The following is a 23,411-nucleotide window of genomic DNA, read 5'->3' as shown; positions in this document are numbered from 1 at the left end:
CAGCATCCACGTCTTTATTGTCTCCGTAATTAACCGCGGTTCACGTCACCAACACATTAAATGCCCCCCCGAGTCGGGGGGGGGGGCCAGGAAAGTGCAGTCAGAATATCCTACAGCCCCCCCCCCGGGACAGACAGACAGAGACCCCTCCCCCCTGTGCACCGGGGGGGGGGTATTGGAGACATGCGGGGGCACTGGGGGGGGTCAGAGCAAGCCAGAAGCAGAGCATGATGGGTAAAGGAGCCAATATCCCAGGGGGGGAGGTGGGAACCTCAAAGAGATGAATAGGTGCCCCTCACTCCCGACCCGCAGCCCCCTGCCAGCCTGGGCCTGCCAGCGTCCCTCCCTCCCACACCACAGACCCCCCCGCCCTGCCGGAGCCCCCCCCCAGCCCAGCCCAACCAGCGTCCTCACGCCCGACTGCACCCCCCCCCCCTTTCCCCTCCCAAGGCCCCTGGGGAATTGGGCTGCAGTTCCCCCTCCCGCCAGTGGAGGCAGCACCACGAAATCTCACCTCTTTCCCCTGCTTCTTAAAGCGCCAGTTACCCACCCCCCAAATCCCTCCAGCAGGGGGTGAAGGCTGAGGGGGGGGGGAGCGTGGGGGGGAGCGTGGGGGGGAGCTGAGGAGGGGGGGGAGAAGGTGGGGGCAGGGATGCAGAGTAGGGGGTGGGGGGGGCAGCGATGTGGGGGGAAGGGAGCCCGGGGGGCAGCGCCCCCTGCCAGCTGGGAGGGGCTACGGGCAGAGGAGATAATTACCCATTACCGGAGCTGGGGGGCAGAGCTCGGGGGGCAGGTTCCCCCCTGGGAGGGGGAGGGCTGGGGACAGACTTGGGGGGGATAATCACCCATTACCAGAGCTGGGGGGGGCCACAGGGGTGCCCCAGGAGGGGGGGCAGACAGGGCAGAGCACAGGGGGGAATAATTACCCATTACCTGAGGGGGGGGGTGGGTAATTACCCATTAGCAGAGCAGGGGGGCAGATCTGGGGGGGATGGGATGGGATGGGATGGGAGGGGCTGGGGCAGGGCTGGGGAGGAGGGGTCGCCGAGGGGTTATAGTTCCCACCCCCCACGTAATGTCCCCGGAGGGAACCGGGGGGGGGGGGGGAGCGGTTGAAGCAGGAGCATGGGGGGCCCTGGGAAGAGGCAGGCCCCGCCCCCAGCCCCGCCCCCAGCACAGGGGCTGTCAGGGGGGGTCGGCGCCGGGGGGGGCGGGCGGGGGGAGGGGGGCGCACTCCTTGCTCAGCCGCACGATCTCCTGGGACAGGACCTCCAGGTGCTGCAAGAGACGAGAGAGGGGGGTGAGGGGCAGAGAACCCAGGAGTCCGAGTGCCCCCGCCCAGGCCCCGCCCCCGGCCCCGCCCCTCACCTTCTGCAGGTGCATGTTCTTGGTGAGCTGCTCCTCCAGCATGTTCTGCAGCTTCTTGTTCATCTCCCGCAGGTTCTCGTCGCCCGGCTTCACCAGGTCCCGCAGGACGCTGCCCAGGCCGCCGCGCTCCAGGGGCCCGTGGGGGGCCGAGACGTCTGGGGGGACGGGGGGGTCAGCCGGCCGCCAGGCAGCCCCCGCAACGCCCCCCGGGGGTCAGCCCTCCCCAGCCAGCCCCCGCAACACCCCCGGGGGTCAGCCCTCCCCAGCGAGCCCCCAGCGAGCCCCCGCAACGCCCCCGGGGGTCAGCCCTCCCCAGCGAGCCCCCAGCGAGCCCCCGCAACGCCCCCGGGGGTCAGCCCTCCCCAGCGAGCCCCCGCGGGTCAGCCCTCCCTAGCCAGCCCCCGCAACGCCCCCGGGGGTCAGCCCTGCCTCGCCAGCCCCCGCAACGCCCCCGCGGGTCAGCCCTCCCTAGCCAGCCCCCGCAACGCCCCCGGGGGTCAGCCCGGCCCAGCCAGCCCCCGCAACGCCCCCGCGGGTCTGCCCACCCTAGCCAGCCCCCGCAACGCCCCCGGGGGTCAGCCCTCCCTAGCCAGCCCCCGCAACGCCCCCGCGGGTCAGCCCTCCCCAGCCAGCCCCCGCAACGCCCCCGGGGGTCAGCCCTCCCCAGCGAGCCCCCGCAACGCCCCCGGGGGTCAGCCGGCCACGAGTCCCCAGCGAGCCCCCGCAACGCCCCCGCGGGTCAGCCCTCCCCAGCCAGCCCCCGCAACGCCCCCGGGGGTCAGCCCTCCCCAGCGAGCCCCCGCAACGCCCCCGGGGGTCAGCCCTCCCCAGCCAGCCCCCGCAACGCCCCCGGGGTCAGCCCTCCCCAGCGAGCCCCCGCAACGCCCCCGGGGGTCAGCCCTCCCCAGCGCGCCCCCGCAACGCCCCCGGGGTCAGCCCTCCCCAGCGAGCCCCCGCAACGCCCCCGGGGGTCAGCCGGCCACGAGCCCCCACCGAGCCCCCGCAACGCCCCCGGGGGTCAGCCCTCCCTAGCGAGCCCCCGCAACGCCCCCGGGGGTCAGCCGGCCACGAGCCCCCAGCGAGCCCCCGCAACGCCCCCGGGGGTCAGCCGGCCACGAGCCCCCAGCGAGCCCCCGCAACGCCCCCGGGGGTCAGCCCTCCCCAGCGAGCCCCCGCAACGCCCCCGGGGGTCAGCCGGCCACGAGCCCCCAGCGAGCCCCCGCAACGCCCCCGGGGGTCAGCCCTCCCTAGCGAGCCCCCGCAACGCCCCCGGGGGTCAGCCGGCCACGAGCCCCCAGCGAGCCCCCGCAACGCCCCCGGGGGTCAGCCGGCCACGAGCCCCCAGCGAGCCCCCGCAACGCCCCCGGGGGTCAGCCGGCCACGAGCCCCCAGCGAGCCCCCGCAACGCCCCCGGGGGTCAGCCCTCCCTAGCGAGCCCCCGCAACGCCCCCGCGGGTCAGCCCTCCCTAGCGAGCCCCCGCAACGCCCCCGGGGGTCAGCCCTCCCTAGCGAGCCCCCGCAACGCCCCCGGGGGTCAGCCCTCCCTAGCGAGCCCCCGCAACGCCCCCGGGGGTCAGCCGGCCCCGGGGCCCCAGCGAGCCCCCGCAACGCCCCCGGGGGTCAGCCCTCCCTAGCGAGCCCCCGCAACGCCCCCGGGGGTCAGCCCTCCCTAGCGAGCCCCCGCAACGCCCCCGGGGTCAGCCGGCCACGAGCCCCCAGCGAGCCCCCGCAACGCCCCCGGGGGTCAGCCCTCCCTAGCGAGCCCCCGCAACGCCCCCGGGGGTCAGCCGGCCACGAGTCCCCAGCGAGCCCCCGCAACGCCCCCGGGGGTCAGCCGGGCACGAGCCCCCAGCGAGCCCCCGCAACGCCCCCGGGGGTCAGCCGGCCACGAGCCCCCAGCGAGCCCCCGCAACGCCCCCGGGGGTCAGCCCTCCCTAGCCAGCCCCCGCAACGCCCCCGGGGGTCAGCCCTCCCTAGCCAGCCCCCGCAACGCCCCCGGGGGTCAGCCCTCCCTAGCCAGCCCCCGCAACGCCCCCGCGGGTCAGCCCTCCCCAGCGAGCCCCCGCAACGCCCCCGGGGGTCAGCCCTCCCCAGCGAGCCCCCGCAACGCCCCCGGGGGTCAGCCGGCCACGAGTCCCCAGCGAGCCCCCGCAACGCCCCCGCGGGTCAGCCCTCCCCAGCCAGCCCCCGCAACGCCCCCGGGGGTCAGCCCTCCCCAGCGGACCCCCGCAACGCCCCCGGGGGTCAGCCCTCCCCAGCCAGCCCCCGCAACGCCCCCGGGGGTCAGCCCTCCCCAGCCAGCCCCCGCAACGCCCCCGGGGGTCAGCCCTCCCCAGCGAGCCCCCGCAACGCCCCCGGGGGTCAGCCCTCCCCAGCGAGCCCCCGCAACGCCCCCGGGGGTCAGCCCTCCCCAGCGAGCCCCCGCAACGCCCCCGGGGGTCAGCCGGCCACGAGCCCCCAGCGAGCCCCCGCAACGCCCCCGGGGGTCAGCCGGCCACGAGCCCCCAGCGAGCCCCCGCAACGCCCCCGGGGGTCAGCCGGCCACGAGCCCCCAGCGAGCCCCCGCAACGCCCCCGGGGGGCAGCCCGCCCTACCGGGCCCCCGCAACGCCCCCGCGGGTCAGCCCTCCCTAGCGAGCCCCCGCAACGCCCCCGGGGGTCAGCCCTCCCTAGCGAGCCCCCGCAACGCCCCCGGGGGTCAGCCCTCCCTAGCGAGCCCCCGCAACGCCCCCGGGGGTCAGCCGGCCACGAGCCCCCAGCGAGCCCCCGCAACGCCCCCGGGGGTCAGCCCTCCCTAGCGAGCCCCCGCAACGCCCCCGGGGGTCAGCCGGCCACGAGTCCCCAGCGAGCCCCCGCAACGCCCCCGGGGGTCAGCCGGCCACGAGCCCCCAGCGAGCCCCCGCAACGCCCCCGGGGGTCAGCCGGCCACGAGCCCCCAGCGAGCCCCCGCAATGCCCCCGGGGGTCAGCCGGCCGCCAGGCGGCCCCCGCAACGCACCCCACCCAGCGAGCCCCCAGAACGCACCCAGGGCTCAGCCGGCTGCGAGTCCCCACAACACACAGGAGGCAGCTGGCCCCAGGCAAGCAGCTCGGAACAGATGGGGACCCACCCCTAGGCAGGGGGGGAGTGAGCCAGAAAGAACGAACCCAGGAGTCCTGCCCCTCCCCCTGCCAGCCTAACTACCTCCTCTGACCACCAGCCCCCACTCCCTTCCCAGAGCCAGGAGAGAACCCAGGAGTCCTGGCTCCCAGCCCTCCCCCCCGCCCGCTCTAACCATTCTTCAGTGTTTGGGGCTGGGAGCCAGGACACCTGGGTTCTCTCCTGGCTCTGGGAGGGGAGTGGGGGCTGGTGGGTTAGAGCGGGGAGGAGGGGCGGGAGCCAGGACTCCTGGGTCCCCCCCGCCCAGGGCAGGACAATGACAGAGGAAGGGAAGCTGGGGAGGTATTTTTAGCCCTCATTAAACATTCAGGGCCGGAGCTGGCGGCTGCCGAGCCAAGGGGAACACGACCCCGCACAGCAGCTATTTATACCTGGCGCTGAGCGCCAGCGCCGCCCGCACCCCCGGCTCCCCGCCCGCCCCAGAGATGGCTGCGTCTCCACGCCGGGGTCTGTTGTGTGCGGCGGCTCCCCGGCTCCCCACCCCAGAGGTGGCTGCGTCTCCGCACCGGGGGCTGTCCCGGGTGCCGTTGTGTGCGGCGGCTCCCCGGCTCCCCACCCCAGAGATGGCTGCGTCTCCGCGCCAGGGGCTGTCCCGGGTGCCGTTGTGTGCGGCGGCTCCCCACCCCAGAGGTGGCTGCGTCTCCGCGCCGGGGGCTGTCCCGGGTGCCGTTGTGTGCGGCGGCTCCCCGGCTCCCCACCCCAGAGGTGGCTGCGTCTCCGCGCCGGGGGCTGTCCCGGGTGCCGTTGTGTGCGGCGGCTCCCCGGCTCCCCACCCCAGAGGTGGCTGCGTCTCCGCGCTGGGGGCTGTCCCGGGTGCCGTTGTGTGCGGCGGCTCCCCACCCCAGAGGTGGCTGCGTCTCCGCGCCGGGGGCTGTCCCGGGTGCCGTTGTGTGCGGCGGCTCCCCGGCTCCCCACCCCAGAGGTGGCTGCGTCTCCGCGCCGGGGGCTGTCCCGGGTGCCGTTGTGTGCGGCGGCTCCCCGGCTCCCCACCCCAGAGGTGGCTGCGTCTCCGCGCTGGGGGCTGTCCCGGGTGCCGTTGTGTGCGGCGGCTCCCCGGCTCCCCACCCCAGAGGTGGCTGCATCTCCGCCCCTGGGGCTGTCCCGGGTGCCGTTGTGTGCGGCGGCTCCCCGGCTCCCCGCCCCAGAGGTGGCTGCGTCTCCTCGCGGGCATGGCTAGGCGAACGCTGGCCTGAGCCCGGGGCTGAGAGCGGAGGGTGCAGCCCTGCCCCCTGCGGAGGACAGATGGAGATGATCTAACTTGGGGGCCCCGGGCAAACGCTGGGCTAGCCAAGTCCCCCACCCCCCAGTACAGCACCCGCCAGCGCCCGGCCCTGCCCGCCAGGGGAGAGGGCCCAGCCCCCCAGCGCCCCACTCCCGGGGCTGCCCCATGTTCCAGGGAGCTGCTCCCACCCCACTTCGCGGGGGCCGCAGCGCCAGGCCTGAGCCAGGCTGGCTGGATTCCCGAAGCCGCCTCTGGGCCAAGGTGACCCCGGCTGCAGGGAGCGGGAGGGGAAGCGCCTGGCAGACCTTGAGGAGCTGCGGGACGGGGACAATTCCAGGGTGCAGGGAACAGGACACGGGGCCTTTCCCCTGTAGGGGGCGCCGGCCCCAAATTGCCCCATGGCAGGGGGGCAGCTGGCTCAGGGGGGCTTCGCTCTCCTTCCAGAGCAACAGAAGTGACTTGGAGAAAACGAATAGGCCGTGGGGACCGAGGAACAGCCGCACAGAACGGCGCCCTGGGCAGCTCACTCAGTGCCGACATGCAGCCACCTCTGGGGCGGGGCAGCCTGGGAACAGCCGCACAGAACAGCGCCCTGGGCAGCTCACTCAGTGCCGAGATGCAGCCACCTCTGGGGCGGGGCAGCCCAGGAACAGCCGCACAGAACAGCGCCCTGGGCAGCTCACTCAGTGCCGAGATGCAGCCACCTCTGGGGGGGGGCAGCCCGGGAACAGCCACACAGAACGGCGCCCTGGGCTGCTCACTCAGTGCCGACATGCAGCCACCTCTGGGGTGGGGCAGCCAGGGAACAGCCGCACAGAACGGCGCCCTGGGCGGCTCACTCAGGACGGGGGGGGGGTATGCAGTGGCCAGACTGGGGCAGACCAAAGGCCACTCAAGCCCAGTGTCCTGTCTGCCGCCAGTGGCCAATGAGCCCCTCAGGGCTAGAGGGGGTGACCAGCCTCCCCCCCCAGCAGCCCCCAGCCGACGTCCTGGACGGCCGACACTGGCACAATCCTGCTGCTGCCCCTCACTTCCTCCCACGGCCCAGCTCTGCCGGCGCCCCTCACTCCCGACCCGCAGCCCCCTGCTAGTCCAGCCCTGCCCCCCCCCACCTGAACTCACCCGGGGGGGGCGCGAGTGGGTGAGGGTTTTCCCAGCATGCCATGCAGCAGGCCCCCCCCCCCCCCCCCCCCCCGAACGTCTGGGACGGCTGCTGATGAATCCAACCCCTGGGACAGGGAGCAACCCCCCCGCGCCCCCCTCCCGGACACCGGGGTTCTCACCAATGCGACTGTCCATGACGTAGGTCTCGATAATGGCGCTTTTCCGGCACAGATCCGCCGCCATCGAGGAGCTGCTCACCTCCAGGTGCTTCACCTGTGGGGGCAGGTCAGAGCACGAGACGTCGCCCCCCACTCCTGCCCCACGCCCCCCTCCCCCCCAGCAGGGTGGGGCTGGTACCTTTTCCTCCAGCATCCACTTCTCCTGCTGCGTCTCCGCCAGGCGCTGGAACAGCTCCGAGATCTCCTCGTCCGACAGGTCCGCGGGGCGCTGGGACTGGGGGCTGCCCGTGTTGGACTGGGGGGCAGAGAGGGGGTTTGCAAAGGGGGCGGGGCATAGGGAGTGGGGAGGGGAGGAGCCCAGGCATGAGGGGAGGGGCTAGCAGCAGAGGCCACGCCCCCTGGGCAGGGAGGGAGTAGGGAGGAGCAGCAGGCAGCCAAGAGCCCGAACAGGAGGCCCCGCCTCTTTAGGAGGGAGGGGAAGGAGCATGGGGCGGGGCTTGGTCCACAAGAGGCCCCGCCCCCGAGCAGGAAGCCCCACCCCTCACCTTGGTGCTGCCGGGCCCGGACCCCTCCTTCATGGCCTCCCGGTAGCTGAAGGACGAGATGCTGCTGCTGTCGCCCGTCTGCGCCCGGCTGGGGGAGCTCATCTCGGCCAGAACCAGCTCCTCGAGCCCTGCGGAGACAGGGCATGGGACCCAGGAGTCCGGGCTCCCCCCGCCCCCCCCCAACCGTCTGTTTGGAACAGCCCAGCAGGGGCTCCCCCCTCAAACCCCCCCTCCCCCCCGCCAGTGAGCCCAAATGGGGTGGGGCCAGCGAGCCCGGTGCTGAGATGCAGCCAGCTCTGGGGTGGGGCAGCTGGGGAACAGCCACACAGAACACTGCAGGGGGTCGGCGTGTCTGTCTACAGAGCCTGGGATTTGTTCTCCCCTCCCAGCGCCTGGAGAATTGCGCTGCAATGTGTGTTGGGGGAGGGGGGGGCCAGCGGGTGAGACGCAGAAACGGGCACCGATCCCAGGGCCGGTTCCCAGCGAGCCAAGGAAGCTGCTGGAAATAGCCCGATCCTGAGGGCCCGATCCTGAGGGCCCCCCCGAGATCCAAATCCAGCCCTGGGCCTGCTGCAGTCAGGGAGTGACCCCAGATTAGCCCCCCCAAGAGCCCCCCGGCTACCGACACTACCAGGAGTCGGCCTCCTGGGAATCCGCCTTGGAGCTTCTCGAAGGCAGCGGGTGAAGCGCGGGGGCCTCGCGACCATGGGGAGACAGGAGCCGCCGCCGCCCCATGTTTAACCCACCGGGGCAGACGCCTGCACTGCCAGGATGCGTCTGGCTCTGGAGAGGGCCAGCCGGGAAACAGCCGCACAAGGACGCCAATGCTGAGACCCACACGGAGCCGAGGAGAGAACCCAGGAGTCCGGGCTCCCAGCCCCCCTGCTCTCACCACCAGCCCCCGCTCCCCTCCCGGAGCAGGGGAGGGAACCCAGGAGTCCGGGCTCCCAGCCCCCCTGCTCTCACCACCAGCCCCCGCTCCCCTCCCGGAGCAGGGGAGGGAACCCAGGAGTCCGGGCTCCCAGCCCCCCTGCTCTCACCACCAGCCCCCACTCCCCTCCCGGAGCAGGGGAGGGAACCCAGGAGTCCGGGCTCCCAGCCCCCCTGCTCTCACCACCAGCCCCCACTCCCCTCCCGGAGCAGGGGAGGGAACCCAGGAGTCCGGGCTCCCAGCCCCCCTGCTCTCACCACCAGCCCCCACTCCCCTCCCGGAGCAGGGGAGGGAACCCAGGAGTCCGGGCTCCCAGCCCCCCTGCTCTCACCACCAGCCCCCACTCCCCTCCCGGAGCAGGGGAGGGAACCCAGGAGTCCGGGCTCCCAGCCCCCCTGCACTGGGGGACAGAAGTTGAGGTGCCCGTTAAGCCAGGGGACGGTTATTCCGCAGGAGATGAATGCTCTGAGCTCCAGCTAAATGCGTTTCTTTGCCATGGGAATTAATATTTCATGCCCAGAACCGTATTTAATAGTCCAGCTCCCCGCGGCAGCGAGGCCGGCACGGAAACGGCGCACGCCCGGCGTTAATATTTGATCTCCACTTCTCCTGCCACGGCCAAGGGAAAAGCAGAATGATTTTGCCTCTTGGTGCATGCGAGCGACTCCACAGATTCAAGGAACGGCCCTGCCCCAAAAGCCCCCAGTCAAACACCCCCGCTCTGGGCCATCCTGCAGCGAGGAGTTCCGCAGGCTCCTCCTTTGAAACTGCCCCTCCCCCTTCTGTGAAGCCTTGGCCGACTGGAGAATGGGGGGCTGCCCCCTAATGGTGGAAGGGGGAACATCGCCCCCCACAGGGCGCAGCCTAAGATCACTGCAGATTCACTGTGCGGCTGTTCCCCAGCTGCCCCGCCCCAGAGGTGGCCGCATCTCAGTACCATACTTGTGCAAAGGAGCTTGGGAAGGGACTGCAGGTTGAGGGCAAGGTCCCTGCCCCCCGGGGCCAGCCAGTCCCTGGTGCCGGATGGGGTGGGGGGCCCAGCGTCCCACCCCCGCTCACCCGTCCGCGTCTTGCTGTTGGTCAGGATCTCCTGCAGTCGCTCCTGCAACTTATCCGCCCGCTTCCGCTCCACCTGCAGCTGCCGCTTCAAGTCTTTGAGCTACGGAGAAGGGGGCAGAGCATTGAAAGGGCCCGGGGGCCACGGGGCCCGGAGCGCAGCCCTGTGCCGGGCAGGGGCCAGCAGGGAGCGCGTCTCCCCTCCGCATGGGGCCAGCTGGAGGGGCCGGGGGGCTCCATGACTGCAGAGCATCAAGCTGCGTCACAGCAAGGGGGCGCCCGGGGGAGGGGGCGGGGATCAGGACTCCTGGGTTCCTTCGGCGGGGCCGGAACTCGGGGGCCACTCACTGCAGCGCTGCCTTTCTTCTCCAGGATGCGCTGGCCGTCCACCGTGTCCTTCACCTCCTGCCAGAGACGAGGCTGCGTCAGTCTCACCCCAGCCCCACCCCGCCCCACCCCACCCCGGGGGGCTCCGGGCTCCCCCTCACCTGTCTGAGGCGGCTGATCGTGCCCACGTGCTCGTCCCGGGAGCTCTCGGCTGCCCGCAGCTGCTCCCTGGCAGCGTCCACCTCCTGGTCCTTTAGCTGAGGGAAGGGACACGCAGCCAGGGGTTAAAGGGCTGCCTGGCCCACAGAACATGCAGCCGCCCCCGGGAACCGCCGCATATAACGCCACACGGGGAGACTCCCTGGCTCGGAGACGCCGCCGCCCCCGGGAACCGCCGCGTGTAACGCCCCAGCGGGAGGCTCCCTGGCTCGGAGACGCCGCCGCCCCCGGGAACCGCCGCGTGTAACACCCCAGCGGGAGGCTCCCTGGCTCGGAGACGCCGCCGCCCCCGGGGAACCGCCGCGTGTAACACCCCAGCGGGAGGCTCCCTGGCTCGGAGACGCCGCCGCCCCCGGGGAACCGCCGCGTGTAACACCCCAGCGGGAGGCTCCCTGGCTCCGAGACGCCGCCGCCCCCGGGGAACCGCCGCGTGTAACACCCCAGCGGGAGGCTCCCTGGCTCGGAGACGCCGCCGCCCCCGGGGAACCGCCGCGTGTAACACCCCAGCGGGAGGCTCCCTGGCTCGGAGACGCAGCCGCCCCCGGGAACCGCCGCGTCTAACACCCCAGCGGGAGGCTCCCTGGCTCGGAGACGCCGCCGCCCCCAGGAACCGCCGCGTCTAACACCCCAGCGGGAGGCTCCCGGGCTCGGAGACGCCGCCGCCCCCGGGAACCGCCGCGTGTAACACCCCAGCGGGAGGCTCCCTGGCTCGGAGACGCAGCCGCCCCCGGGAACCGCCGCGTGTAACACCCCAGCGGGAGGCTCCCTGGCTCGGAGACGACGCCGCCCCCGGGAACCGCCGCGTGTAACACCCCAGCGGGAGGCTCCCTGGCTCGGAGACGCCGCCGCCCCCGGGAACCGCCGCGTCTAACACCCCAGCGGGAGGCTCCCTGGCTCGGAGACGCAGCCGCCCCCGGGAACCGCCGCGTGTAACACCCCAGCGGGAGGCTCCCTGGCTCGGAGACGCAGCCGCCCCCAGGAACCGCCGCGTGTAACACCCCAGCGGGAGGCTCCCTGGCTCGGAGACGCAGCCGCCCCTGGGAACCGCCGCGTGTAACGCCCCAGCGGGAGGCTCCCTGGCTCCGAGACGCCGCCGCCCCCGGGGAACCACCGCGTGTAACACCCCAGCGGGAGGCTCCCTGGCTCGGAGACGCCGCCGCCCCCGGGAACCGCCGCGTGTAACACCCCAGCGGGAGGCTCCCTGGCTCGGAGACGCCGCCGCCCCCGGGGAACCGCCGCGTCTAACACCCCAGCGGGAGGCTCCCTGGCTCGGAGACGCCGCCGCCCCGGGGAACCGCCGCGTGTAACACCCCAGCGGGAGGCTCCCTGGCTCGGAGACGCCGCCACCCCTGGGACAAGGCAGCTGCCGGTCGTACCTTCAGCTCGGCCGCGTGCTGCTCCTTGCACACTCGAAGCGCCTCTTCATGGTCCCGTTGGTGCTTTTCAATCAGCTCCTGCAACACAGGAAAGACGCCCCGAGTGAGAATGGCCGGGGATATGGGGGGTGGGACCGGGCGCCGGCTCCCTCCAGGGGGCGCCGGCTTCACCCGGCCCCAGGGCAGGGGACAGGAATGGGACCCCGGGGCCTCTCCCACCTCCGCTTCCTTGAGCCGCCGCTCGAACCAGCCTTTGGCCCCGTCCATGGACTGGATTTGCAGGCGCAGCTCCTCCACCGTCTGCTGCGAGCTCTCCAGCTCCCGGGTGCGGGCCTGCGGCGCAGGGAGAGGCACCATCACCGCCTGCCCTCGCGCTGAGGGGCCGGGGGCTTCAAAGAGGCAGGGCTAGCGTGAGCCCACCCAGCTAGGGCAGAGCCCACGGGGCTGAGACGCAGCCAGCTCTGGGGCGGAGCAGCTGGGGAACAGCCACACATAACACCCCATGGGGAGGGGTTGCCTGGTGCTGAGGTGCAGCCAGCTCTGGGGCGGAGCAGCTGGGGAACAGCCACACATAACGCCCCACGGGCGGAGCAGAGCAGCTGTGTGTAAAAATTCTGGCCCCCAGAAGTGCCCCCCCCGGCTCCCTACCCCCCACACCCAGCACCTTCTCCTCCTTGAGCTGCCCCCGCAGCGCCTCCTCGTGGCGTTTCTTCTCCTCGTGCACCTGGCGCAGCTCCCGCTCGTACTGCGCCCGGACGCTCAGCACCTCCTTGTCGTGCTGCACCCGCAGCGCAGCCAGCACCTCCTGCTGCCGCCCCTTCTCCTGCTGCGTCTCCACCGCCAGCGCGTCCAGCAGGGCCTTGCGCTTGTCTGCGCTCTGCGGGGAGACCCCGCTGAGCCCCACGGCCTGAGCCCCCCGAGACCGGCCCCCCAGTGTCCCCCGCTGAGCCCCGCGGCCTGAGCCCCCCGCTGAGCCCTGAGACCGGCCCCCCAGTGTCCCCCGCTGTGCCCCGCGGCCTGAGCCCCCCGCTGTGCCCCGCGGCCTGAGCCCCCCGCTGTGCCCCGCGGCCTGAGCCCCCCGAGACCGGCCCTCCAGTGTCCCCGCTGAGCCCCACGGCCAGAGCCCCAGAGAGCAGCCCCCCAGTGTCCCCGCTGAGCCCCACGGCCTGAGCCCCCCGCTGAGCCCCACAGCCTGAGCCCCCGAGACCGGCCCCCCAGTGTCCCCGCTGAGCCCCGTGGCCTGAGCCCCCCCGAGACCAGCCCCCTAGTGCCCTCCGCTGTGCCCCCCCGCAGCCAGAGCACCCCCAAGACTGGCCCCCCAGCACCCGGCCTGCCCACCCCCCTGCCCCACCCCTCACCTTCCTGGCCTCTTCCAGCTCCACAACCAGCTTCTCCTTCTCCTGCCCCAGCGCCTGCAGTTGCTCCAGGAGGCGGCTGTTGGCTCGGATGGATTCCTGGGGGGGGGGGCACGTACCAGGCCCCGATAAATCTGCTGCCCCGACAGCGCAGCCAGGCCTGTCTCCCACAGCAGCCGGGGTGCCAGGGAGACCCCGGCTGACAGGCTTTGGGCCTGACTCCAGCTGCTTCTCGGGGCAGTCGGCCGCCCCGTGGCAAGGAGTTCCGCAGGTGAACGCAAGAGCGCGGCCTCCCGTGGGCATTAACCCAGCAGCCCCCCGGGTCGGGGATCCTGCAAAGGGCGGAGCAGCCTGCTCCTGGGTTGGGAACGCGCCCCCCTCCCCGTGAACACCCGGGGGGGCGGAGAAGGGAACGCGGCCCCATTCATAACCCAAAACCGCCCCCCCGCCAGCCCCCCCGGGCGGGATGAGCCCTACCCAGGCGTCCCGTCTCCCCACACCTGTAGCTGGGTGTCGAGGTCGTCCCGCTGCCCGGCCAGCGCCTCCTTCTCGCTCTGCCTCTGCTGCAGCTCCAGGCCGAGCGCCGCGCTCTGCTCCCGCAGCAGGTTCAGCTCCTGGGTCTTCGACGTCTGGATCTTAACAGCGGGAGAGGAGAGGAGAGGAGAGGCCGCTGGGCCTGGGGAACTACCCGCCACCGGCCCGTGTGCGGCAGCCCGACCCCTGGCGCTCGGCCTGGGGAACTACCCCCCCCGCCCCCGACCAGCAGCCCGTCCCCGCCCCCGCCCCCGGCCCGCCCGGCCTGGGGAACTACCCCCCCGCCCCCAGCAGCCTGACCCCCACCCCGCGGCACTGGGCCTGGGGAACTACCCGCCACCGGCCTGCGGGCAGCAGCCCAACCCCACCCCACGGCGCTCGGCCTGGGCTAGTCAATTCCAGCCTCTCCCAGGACAGGAGCTGGGAACCTGCCCTCGGCCACGGAGCGCCCCACACCATGGGAGGGGTCCCCAGTAGCTGAGCGCACCAGTGACTGGGATCAGAGCACGGGGCGGGCGCAGGCTGGGGGGGGTTGCAAGCCGAGGGCAGAGAACAAACCAGACCAGAGGGGACGCGGACGCCAGACGCAAGGAGAAAAGAATCCAGCAAGCAGGAGAACCGGGGAATTCAGTGCAGCAGCCTCGCAGGCCGAGGGGGGGGAGATGCAGCTGCCTCTGGGGTGGGGAACAGCTGCATATAACAGCTCCCTGGCACCGAGATGCAGCCGCTGCTGGGGCGGGGCAGCGCTTGAGTTTTAGGGCAGGCAGCAAAGGCGAATCCCAGGCCCAAATCAAACCCCACCTGGGTGCAGGACGGGAGCAGAGGCCCCCAGCTGAGAGTCCTGCGGAGCCCCCTGCCCCATGGTGCCCCCCCGTGGCCAGCCCCGCCTGCCGGGGGAGACGCCCCCTGCCCCATGGTGCCCCCCCGTGGCCAGCCCCGCCTGCCGGGGGAGACGCCCCCTGCCCCATGGTGCCCCCCCGTGGCCAGCCCTGCCTGCCGGGGGAGACGCCGCCTGCCGGGGGAGACGCCCCCTGCCCCATGGTGCCCCCCCGTGGCCAGCCCCGCCTGCCGGGGGAGACGCCCCCTGCCCCATGGTGCCCCCCCGTGGCCAGCCCTGCCTGCCGGGGGAGACGCCCCCTGCCCCATGGTGCCCCCCCGTGGCCAGCCCTGCCTGCCAGGGGAGACGCCCCCTGCCCCATGGTGCCCCCCCGTGGCCAGCCCTGCCTGCCGGGGGAGACGCCCCCTGCCCCATGGTGCCCCCCCGTGGCCAGCCCTGCCTGCCAGGGGAGACGCCCCCTGCCCAAGCGGGTACCTGCTCGAGCGCCGCTAGATTGGTTCTCAGGGCTTCGTTCTCAGAGAGAATCGTCTCTACTTGCTCCTGGGTCTCTGCGCTCTGGCAGGCCGCCTGCCCCCGGGGGGACGGCGCGGGGAGGGGGGGCGCCCAGACAGAGGCAGGAAGAGAAGAGACGCAGGTTAACACGCAGAACGGCCGAGGAGACGACCAACGGCAACGCGTCCCTGCCCATGCCCCGTCCGTGCCTCGGTTTCCCCAGCTGCACCTCACGTGCCACCACTGCTCCCCTGCAGCTGGGGCAGGGCGGGGCCCCCCAGCAAGGTGCCATTCGCACGGGCAGCAGCCAGGGGTTCAACCCCACTACGAAAACATCCGTGAACCGCAACATTCAACACGGGAACCGGGTCAGCGCGAAACGTCAAATCAACTTCAACCCCCAGAGCGACGGGAAACGCCGCCCGCGCCCCGCCACACGCCGCCCGCGCCCCGCCACACGCCGCCCGCGCCCCGCCACACGCCGCCACCGGACGGTCCCGGCGCCGCAAAACGCAACGGAAAAAAACCGAGCAGAAGGTAACGAAGGAGCCAACAGCACGACACAAACCGCAAGAGCCCAGTGGAAACGGGCTGAGGGACTCGGCAAACGCAGCCACACTGGAAACCGCTGCGGAAAGTCAAGCTCCGGGGGAGATCCAGAGAGGCCAGGACCCGCGAACCCCCCCCTGACCCGGGGAGCGAACGACACGCAGACGAGCGAAGGCCCCGGGAGGCGACACGGCCGCCAGCGGGACCTACGGGAAGGGAAGGGGCTGGAGTGAACCCGGGAGGTTAGAGAAGGCGGGCGGGGGGGAGAACAGCTGCTACCCTTGACACAGCCCTGGGGGGAGCAGATCCCAGCCCCCACCCAGAGAACCCAGGAGTCCGGGCCCCTCACCTGCTCCTGCAGGGCGTGCAGGGCGTCCGCGTGCTCCCTCTGGCGGCTCTGCAGCTGCTCCCGCAGCTCCGCGGCGCTCTGCGGGGAGAGGGGGACCGGCTGGGAGAGAGCCCCCCAAAGCATCCCACCACCTCCTGTACCCCCTCAACCCCCCAGCCTGGCTCCTCCCCACCCCCGCGCCAGCCAGCCCCTGCCCCGGGGACGTGACGGGACCTGGGGGGGGGCAGGCCCCCCCCCCCCCCACCTCTCACCTGCGCGGCTGCCTGCAGCTCCTGGTGCAGTTTCTGGTTGCAAAGCTGCAGCGATTTCAGCTCCTCGGCTTTCTGCTGCTGGACCTCAGCCAGCTTGGTCCTGGAGCAAGAACAGCAGAGACGGGGTCCCCGCACTCAGGGGAGAGAACCCAGGAGTCCGGGCTCCCAGCCCCCCCCCCCAACCCACCAGCCCCCACTCCCCTCCCAGAGCCGGGAGAGAACCCAGGTGTCCGGGCTCCCAGCCCCCCCCCACTCTAACCCACCAGCCCCCACTCCCCTCCCAGAGCCGGGACAGAACCCAGGTGTCCGGGCTCCCAGCCCCCCCCCCACTCTAACCCACCAGCCCCCACTCCCCTCCCAGAGCCGGGAGAGAACCCAGGAGTCCGGGCTCCCAGCCCCCCACCCCCGCACGCTAACCACCAGCCCCCCCTCCCCTCCCAGAGCCAGGAGAGAACCCAGGTGTCCGGGCTCCCAGCCCCCCCCCACTCTAACCCACCAGCCCCCACTCCCCTCCCAGAGCCGGGGAAGGAGACAAACTTTTACCCGTTTACTTTACACCCCGGGGGGGGCAGAGAACATTTGGGGCAGGGAGCGAATAAGAGCCAGGAGGGTGTAGGGGCCGGGCCCTGCGGGGGGGTGGGGGGGTTCGGGGGGCCGGGCCGTGCGACTTGCGGGGGTGGGGGGGGTTCGGGGGGCCAGGCCCTGCGGGGGGTGGGAGGAGTTCGGGGGGCCGGGCCATGCGAGGTGCGTGTGTGGGGGGGGGTTCGGGGGGCCGGGCCCTGCAGGTGGGTGGGAGGAGTTCGGGGGGCCGGGCCGTGCGAGGTGCGTGTGGGGGGGGGGGGGTTCGGGGGGCCGGGCCCTGCAGGGGTGCGTGTGTGTGTGCGCGCATGTGTGAGGTGGGGGGGAGCGCGCGCCCACTGGGGGGCCGGGCTCCGGGCCCCCACCCAGGGGAGCCAGACGGCTGCAGCCAGCGGGGGGCCGGGTGGGTTCTGGCCCTTGCCCGGGGCCCGTCTCACCGGCTGTCGTTGTACAGAGCCTCCTTCTCCGCCTGCAGCCGCCGGAAACTAGGAGACAAAACGCCCCGTCACCCCCCACCCTGGCTCTGGGGTGCGGGGCCCGGCCCCCTGTCCAACCACCAGAGCCGGGAGAGAACCCAGGCGTCCTGGCCCCCAGCCCCTGCGCCCCTCCCTGAGCCAGGGAGAGAACCCAGGCGTTCTGGTCCCCAGCCCCTGCGCCCCTCCCTGAGCCAGGGAGAGAACCCAGGCGTTCTGGTCCCCAGCCCCCTCCCGCTCTAACCACCAGCCCACACTCCCCTCCCAGAGCCGGGGAGAGAACCCAGGCGTCCTGGTCCCCAGCCCCCTCCCGCTCTAACCACCAGCCCCCACTCCCCTCCCAGAGCCGGGGAGAGAACCCAGGCGTCCTGGTCCCCAGCCCCCTCCCGCTCTAACCACCAGCCCCCACTCCCCTCCCAGAGCTGGGGAGAGAACCCAGGCGTCCTGGTCCCTACCTCTCTTGCTTTTTCTTCAGTTTCTCATTGAGCTGCAGAGAGGAGGGAGACGCCGTCAGGGAGGGGTCACCAGAGCCCCCCCGGCCCCCCCACACCGGGTCAGGGATCCGGGGTCCCGCTCACCTTAGTCAGCTCGTCCTGAAGCCGGGAGATCTCGGCCTGCTTGGCCGCCTGGGGAGAGAGCGGGGGGGGGTCAGACCCATGGGAGCCCCCAGCCCAGACCCCCCCCCCCCGGCCATGCCCCCCGCTGACCTCCAGGCCCTGCAGCTGCTGCGTCAGCAGCTTCTTCTCCTCCCGCTCGGTCGCCCACTTCAGCTCCAGCTCCGCAGGCAGCGGCTGGCAGGGCCCGGCCCCGGCCTCCCCAGCGGGGCCCGGAGCTTGGGGGGCCCCCTGCCCCTCGGCCTGCCGGGCCGCCTCCTTCTCCAAGCGCTCCTGCAGGGCTGTGGGGAGCCGGTTACTGCCCCGCGCCCGCCCTGCCTGCACGTGAGAGCATCCCTGCCTCTCTCCCCACCCACGGCCCCCCCCGCCTGCCCGGCCCCCCCAGCGCCCCGCCACGGCCCCCAGCCGGCCCGGCCCCTGGCCACAGCCCCACAGGCTGCCCGGCCCCACCTCCCTCTCTCTCCCCACCCCCAGCCCCTGGCCCTGTCTGCTGGGGCGAGCACCCCGCCCCCCTCCCCACCCACGGGTGACCCCCCAGCCCCGGCCCCGCCTCGGGGCGAGCGCCCCCCAGCGCCGGGTTACCTGCCACGTTCCTTTGCAGCGCCGTGTTCTCGGCCTGCAGCCGCAGGAGCTCGGGGGGTGGGGGCCCGGGGGGAGGGGGCCCGTCCGACACGGGGCCCCCCCCCTGCATCCGCTTATTGTCCGTCTCCAGCTGCTCGACCTGGGAGCAGAGCTGGGGCGAGGGGAGCAGAGGAAGGGGTCAAAGGTTAACCAATATCACCCCCCCCCAGGGGAATCTTAGGGGCTCCTGGGCAAACTCTGGGGGATGTGAGAGCCCGGCCCCCCCCCCGCCCCCCCCCGGCGAGCCCAGCCCCCACCCCGCCCAGCAAGCCCGGACCCCCCCCCCCCCCCACGAGCCCGGACCCCCCGGCGCGGTACCTTGCCCAGCTCCTGCAGGAGGCTGCTGTTCTGGAGCCGGAAATCCTCGTCCTGGCTCTGCAATTTGCTCTGCAGCATCTCATTCTCGCTCAGCAGCGCCTCCACCTCCTGGGGGGGGCACAGGCCGGCTGTGAACCCCCCCAGCACAGAGCCGCCCCCCCAGCTCGGACCCCCCCCCGGGCACAGAGACCCCCCCCAGCCCGGACACCGGCTGTGAACCCCCCCGGGCACAGAGCCCCCCCCCGCCCAGCCCGGACACCGGCTGTGAAACCCCCCCCGGGCACAGACACCCCCCCCCAGGCACAGAGCCTCCCCCGCCCAGCCCGGACACCCCCTGGGAACCCCCCCCAGCACACAGCCGCCCCCCCCTCTCGGTCCCCCCCCGGGCACAGAGACCCCCCCCCAGCCCGGACACCGGCTGTGAACCCCCCCCGGGCACAGAGCCCCCCCCCGCCCAGCCCGGACACCGGCTGTGAACCCCCCCCCGGGCACAGACACCCCCCCCAGGCACTGAGCCTCCCCCGCCCAGCCCGGACACCGGGTGTGAACCCCCCCCCGGGCACAGAGCCCCCCCCCCAGCCCGGCCACCGGTTGTGAACCGCACCCCCCGGGCACAGAGCCCCCCCCGCCCAGCCCGGACACCGGCTGTGAACCCCCCCCCGGGCACAGAGCCCCCCCCAGCCCAGACACCGGCTGGGAAACCACCCCCCCCGGGCACAGGCCCCCCCACAGCCGTGACACCGGCTGTGACCCACCCCAGGCCACCAGCTCTGCCCCTTGCCAAGATCCATCCCCTCCCCCCACCTTCACACACTCACCCAACACGCCCCAGCCTGACCCCAACTCTCCCCCCAATCCCCTCCCACCTCATTCCATCCCCTCCTCCCACCGAGTCCCAGAGCCGGGCACCCCAACAGCCTCGGGGAGGGGAGTGGGGGCTGGTGGTTAGAGCCGGGGGGGCTGGGAGCCAGGACTCCTGGGTTCTCTCCCTGGCTCTGGCAGGGGAGTGGGGGCTGGTGGTTAGAGCAGGGGGGCCTGGGAGCCAGGACTCCTGGTGCTCTGCTGCTGCCTCCCAGGTGGCTCACTTAACTGTGCCTCAGTTTCCCTGTCTGGAACACAGTGACAATCGCACCGGCCTACAAGCGCAGATCAAGGCGTTTGTAGATGGTGAAGCCCCCAGACGCCCCGGTGACGGGCCTCACGCCAGTCCCGGTGACAGAGAACCACCCTGCTCGGCCGAAGCCTTCCCGCTCCGCCGCCGGGCCAGCCTCACCTGAGCTTTCTTGCTTTTCCCCAGAGCCTAGACAGCGAGAGAAGGGAAGAGTCAGTAACTAAACGCCGCAGCCCCTCAGCTTCCCTCCCTCCCACCCACCACCGAGGCGGCTGCATCGCCGCGCCAGGCGAGTCATCCCAGCGTGGTGTTATGTGCGGCTGTTCCCCAGCTGTCCCGCCCCAGAGGTGGTCGCATCTCAGCGCCAAGTAAACCACCTCCACGTGGGGTTACGCGGCTGATCCCCTGCCGCCCCGGCCCTGCATCCTCAAGCAGGTGAGGCGAGCAGGGCCCTGTGGGCAGCGCTCAGAGGCAGGATCGGGGCCCCAGCGCTCCCCAGGTCGGGAAGGGCAGGTACCTTCTGAGCCTTGGCGAGCTCCTTATCCAGAAAGGCCACACGCTGCCGGAGCCCGGTCAGTTCTGTGGGGAGAGAGACCAGGTGAGACACCACGGCCGGGGGGTGGGCCCCTCGGGGGCATCACACAATCTCCGGGCGGGAAGGGGCCTCGGGAGGGATCTAGTCCAACCCCCTGCTCAAAGGGGGCCCAGCCCCAGGCAGATCCCTCAGTGGCCCCCTCAAGGATTGAACTCACAGCCCTGGGGTTAGCCGGCCAGTGCTCCCACCACCGAGCTCTCCCTCCCCCGCCGGCTCCCCCCAGCCCCAGGGCGGGGACTGGCTGGCTCGGGGGGGGGGGGGCGGGGAATGGGGCAGGGGCCTGGCTTCTCTGGGGGGCGCCGGCTCCCCCCAGCCCCAGGGCGGGGACTGGCTGGCTCGGGGGGGGGGGGGGAGGGCATGGGGCAGGGGCCTGGCCCCTCTGGGGGGCACCGGCTCCCACCCGGCCCCAGGGTGGGGACTGGCTGGCTCGGGGGGGGGGGCAGGGAATGGGGCAGGGGCCTGGCCCCTCTGGGGGGCGCCGGCTCCACCCGGCCCCAGGGCAGGGACTGGCTGGCTCAGGGGGGGGCAGGGACTGAGAGATGCTGGGCAGAAGCCAAGGCCCCCCCAAGGGTGAGAGTCAGTCTCAGCGTCCCCCCCCCCCCCCGTTACCGGCGCCGGTTTTCCGCAGCTCGTCCGACAGCTGGTAGTTCTGGGTGCGAAGCTCCAGCAGCTGCGCCTGGGCACAAACACACAGGGGTCAGAGCGGGGGCCCGGACGCCTGGGTTCTCCCCCGGCTCGGGGCGGGGGGGGGGGTCAGAGCGGGGGCCCGGACGCCTGGGTTCTCCCCCCGGCTCGGGGCGGGGGGGTCAGAGCGGGGGCCCGGACGCCTGGGTTCTCCCCCCGGCTCGGGGCGGGGGGGTCAGAGCGGGGGGGGGGGCCCGGACGTCTGGGTTCTCCCCCCAGCTGGGGCGGGGGGGTCAGAGCGGGGGGGGGGCCCGGACGCCTGGGTTCTCCCCCCAGCTGGGGCGGGGGGGGTCAGAGCGGGGGGGGGGCCCGGACGCCTGGGTTCTCCCCCCGGCTCGGGGCGGGGGGCGTCAGAGCGGGGGGGGGGCCCGGACGCCGGGGTACACCCCCCGGCTGGGGCGGGGGGGGGTGTCAGAGCGGGGGGGGGGCCCGGACGCCTGGGTTCTCCCGCCGGCTCGGGGCGGGGGGGGTCAGAGTGGGGGCCCGGACGCCTGGGTTCTCCCCCCGGCTGGGGCGGGTCAGAGCGGGGGGGGGGGCCCGGACGCCTGGGTTCTCCCCCCGGGGCGGGGGGGGGCCCGGACGCCTGGGTCCCCCGCACCTGCAGCCGCTGGAACTCCTCCGCCGACAGAGCCTGCGCCATCTTCCGGCCCCCGCCCGTCGGAGGGCAAAAAACCGCCGCCCGCCCCGGCCGTGAGTGTAGCGGTGCGGGGGACTTTAAGAGCGGAGCATAGAGTTGCCGGGGGAGGCCGGCGAGAACGTCGCCCGGAAGCAGGAAGTGGAGACCATAGAGAGTAGCCGGGCGCCGCCAGGACGGGCGGGAGAGACAGTCGCGCTCTTCGCCCCCCTAGGAACCGGAAGTGAGGACCATAGAGGCGCAGAGGCTCAAGCCGGAAGGAGAGGCCATGGAGCCGTGAGTGACAGAGCGTCGCCCGCCGAAAGGATGCGAGGACCATAGAGATGGTCGGCGCGCGAGAAGCCGGAGTCGCTCGCTGAAAAACCGGAAGTGGCCACGATAGATATTATGGCGCCACCCGTGGGCAGAGCGTCCACTTGTGAGCCCGGAACCGCAGTGACCATAGAGACGAGGGCAGGGAAGGTTACCCTCTTTGGTCCTCCAGCGCCCCCGCCCTTCCCCCCTCCCCCATTGGTGCCACCCATTAATTAGGATTAATTAACTAACAATTAGTGACTGCTGGGCTGCCCCTGTCAACCCACCCAATGCCTAGGTCCCTTAATTAGCGCTGATGAGCCAGCCCCAATTAGCTAATTACCAGATTAACGAAGGGGCCCTGGGGGAAGCCGGGCCCAGTTAACGAGCCTGAGGCTGCGGCACTAACGAGCAGCCAGGCCCGGGGGCAGCGCTAAGGAGCCCAGTGCCGGGTGCGGATTGCGGGGACATGGGACTGGCCCGGGTGCCTCAGTTTCCCCTCTGCTCCGAGCCCGGGGGCTGCCTTGGGGCGGGACGAACTGGCTGAGACCCGCCCGGACCCGGGGCAGCTGCCCCTGCCCCACGGCGGGGTCCTCGGAGAAGGCCGGGGGGCTCGGCCTGGCTGCGTCCTCCCGGCCTGGGGGCTTTGGGCAGAGCCGCAGATGAGCCCCCTCGAGCCTGACCCCCGGCAGCCGGGCGCTGGCGACCGCCCAGGTCCAGGACAAAGAAACCAGGCGGCGTTAGGTGCGGCTGTTCCCCGGTGGTGCCCCAGAGGCGGCTGCATCTCCGTGCTGGCTGAGCCGTTCTCCTGCAGCGTTATGCACGGCTGTGACCCGGTGGTGCCCCAGAGGCGGCTGCATCTCAGCGCCAGATGAGCCGTTCTCCTGCAGCGTTATACACGGCTGTGCCCCGGTGGTGCCCCAGAGGCGGCTGCATCTCAGTGCCAGATGAGCCGTTCTCCTGCAGCGTTATACACGGCTGTGCCCCGGTGGTGCCTCAGAGGCGGCTGCATCTCAGTGCCAGATGAGCCGTTCTCCTGCAGCGTTATACACGGCTGTGCCCTGGTGGTGCCTCAGAGGCGGCTGCATCTCACTGCCAGATGAGCCGTTCTCCTGCAGCGTTATACACGGCTGTGCCCTGGTGGTGCCCCAGAGGTGGCTGCATCTCAGCGCCAGAGGAGCCGTTCTCCTGCAGCGTTATACACGGCTGTTCCCCGGTGGTGCCCCAGAGGTGGCTGCATCTCAGCGCCAGAGGAGCCGTTCTCCTGCAGCGTTATACACGGCTGTGCCCTGGTGGTGCCCCAGAGGTGGCTGCATCTCAGCGCCAGAGGAGCTGTTCTCCTGCAGCGTTATGCACGGCTGTGCCCCGGTGGTGCCCCAGAGGCGGCTGCATCTCCGCACTGGGCAAACCATCGCTGTGTCACCGCTGCAGGGCGTGTGCATTCGGACGGACTCCTGGCCCCAGGGCTCACCCCCACACATGCCCCCTCCATTCCTGGCCTGATGCGGGGTGGGGCTTGGGGGCTGGACCCGGGAGGAATTGAGGGTATTTATAATAGGGCCAGGGAGAGCCCCCCCGAGCGCTGGGACGAGATAAGAACCCCTCTGCCCCAATTGTCCATGGGTCTGCGAGGGC

The 23,411-nt window shown here is 72.5% G+C and overlaps 1 protein-coding gene across 2 annotated transcripts; it reads right to left on the bottom strand.

The window, feature by feature from the left end:
- Nucleotides 1-1,066: 1,066 nt before the first annotated feature.
- GRIPAP1 (GRIP1 associated protein 1) lies at nt 1,067-21,677 on the bottom strand. Of its 2 annotated transcripts, XM_045000421.1 has the most exons (26): nt 21,447-21,672; nt 20,774-20,840; nt 20,087-20,148; nt 19,732-19,758; nt 18,459-18,566; nt 18,102-18,252; nt 17,613-17,800; nt 17,484-17,531; nt 17,361-17,392; nt 16,870-16,917; nt 15,854-15,953; nt 15,603-15,680; nt 14,687-14,779; nt 13,341-13,475; nt 12,844-12,939; nt 12,150-12,362; nt 11,705-11,818; nt 11,486-11,563; nt 10,052-10,147; nt 9,912-9,968; nt 9,567-9,666; nt 7,577-7,704; nt 7,210-7,326; nt 7,032-7,125; nt 1,369-1,523; nt 1,068-1,278 (listed from the first exon to the last, which is right to left on the bottom strand). In XM_045000421.1, the coding sequence occupies exons 1-26, from the start codon at nt 21,486-21,488 to the stop codon at nt 1,186-1,188; spliced, it is 2,520 nt and encodes an 839-aa protein (XP_044856356.1). In that variant the 5' UTR covers nt 21,489-21,672; the 3' UTR covers nt 1,068-1,185. The 2 variants fall into 2 exon arrangements, with proteins under 2 accessions (XP_044856357.1, XP_044856356.1); XM_045000422.1 differs by lacking the exon at nt 14,687-14,779 and having other exon boundaries at nt 1,067-1,278; nt 21,447-21,677.
- Between the last annotated feature and the right edge of the window lie 1,734 nt (nt 21,678-23,411).

This window comes from Mauremys mutica, unplaced genomic scaffold (genome assembly GCF_020497125.1).
Source record: "Mauremys mutica isolate MM-2020 ecotype Southern unplaced genomic scaffold, ASM2049712v1 000298F_np12_obj, whole genome shotgun sequence".
Classification (NCBI taxonomy): domain Eukaryota; kingdom Metazoa; phylum Chordata; order Testudines; family Geoemydidae; genus Mauremys; species Mauremys mutica.
This window is presented reverse-complemented; position numbering and strand designations above follow the sequence as displayed.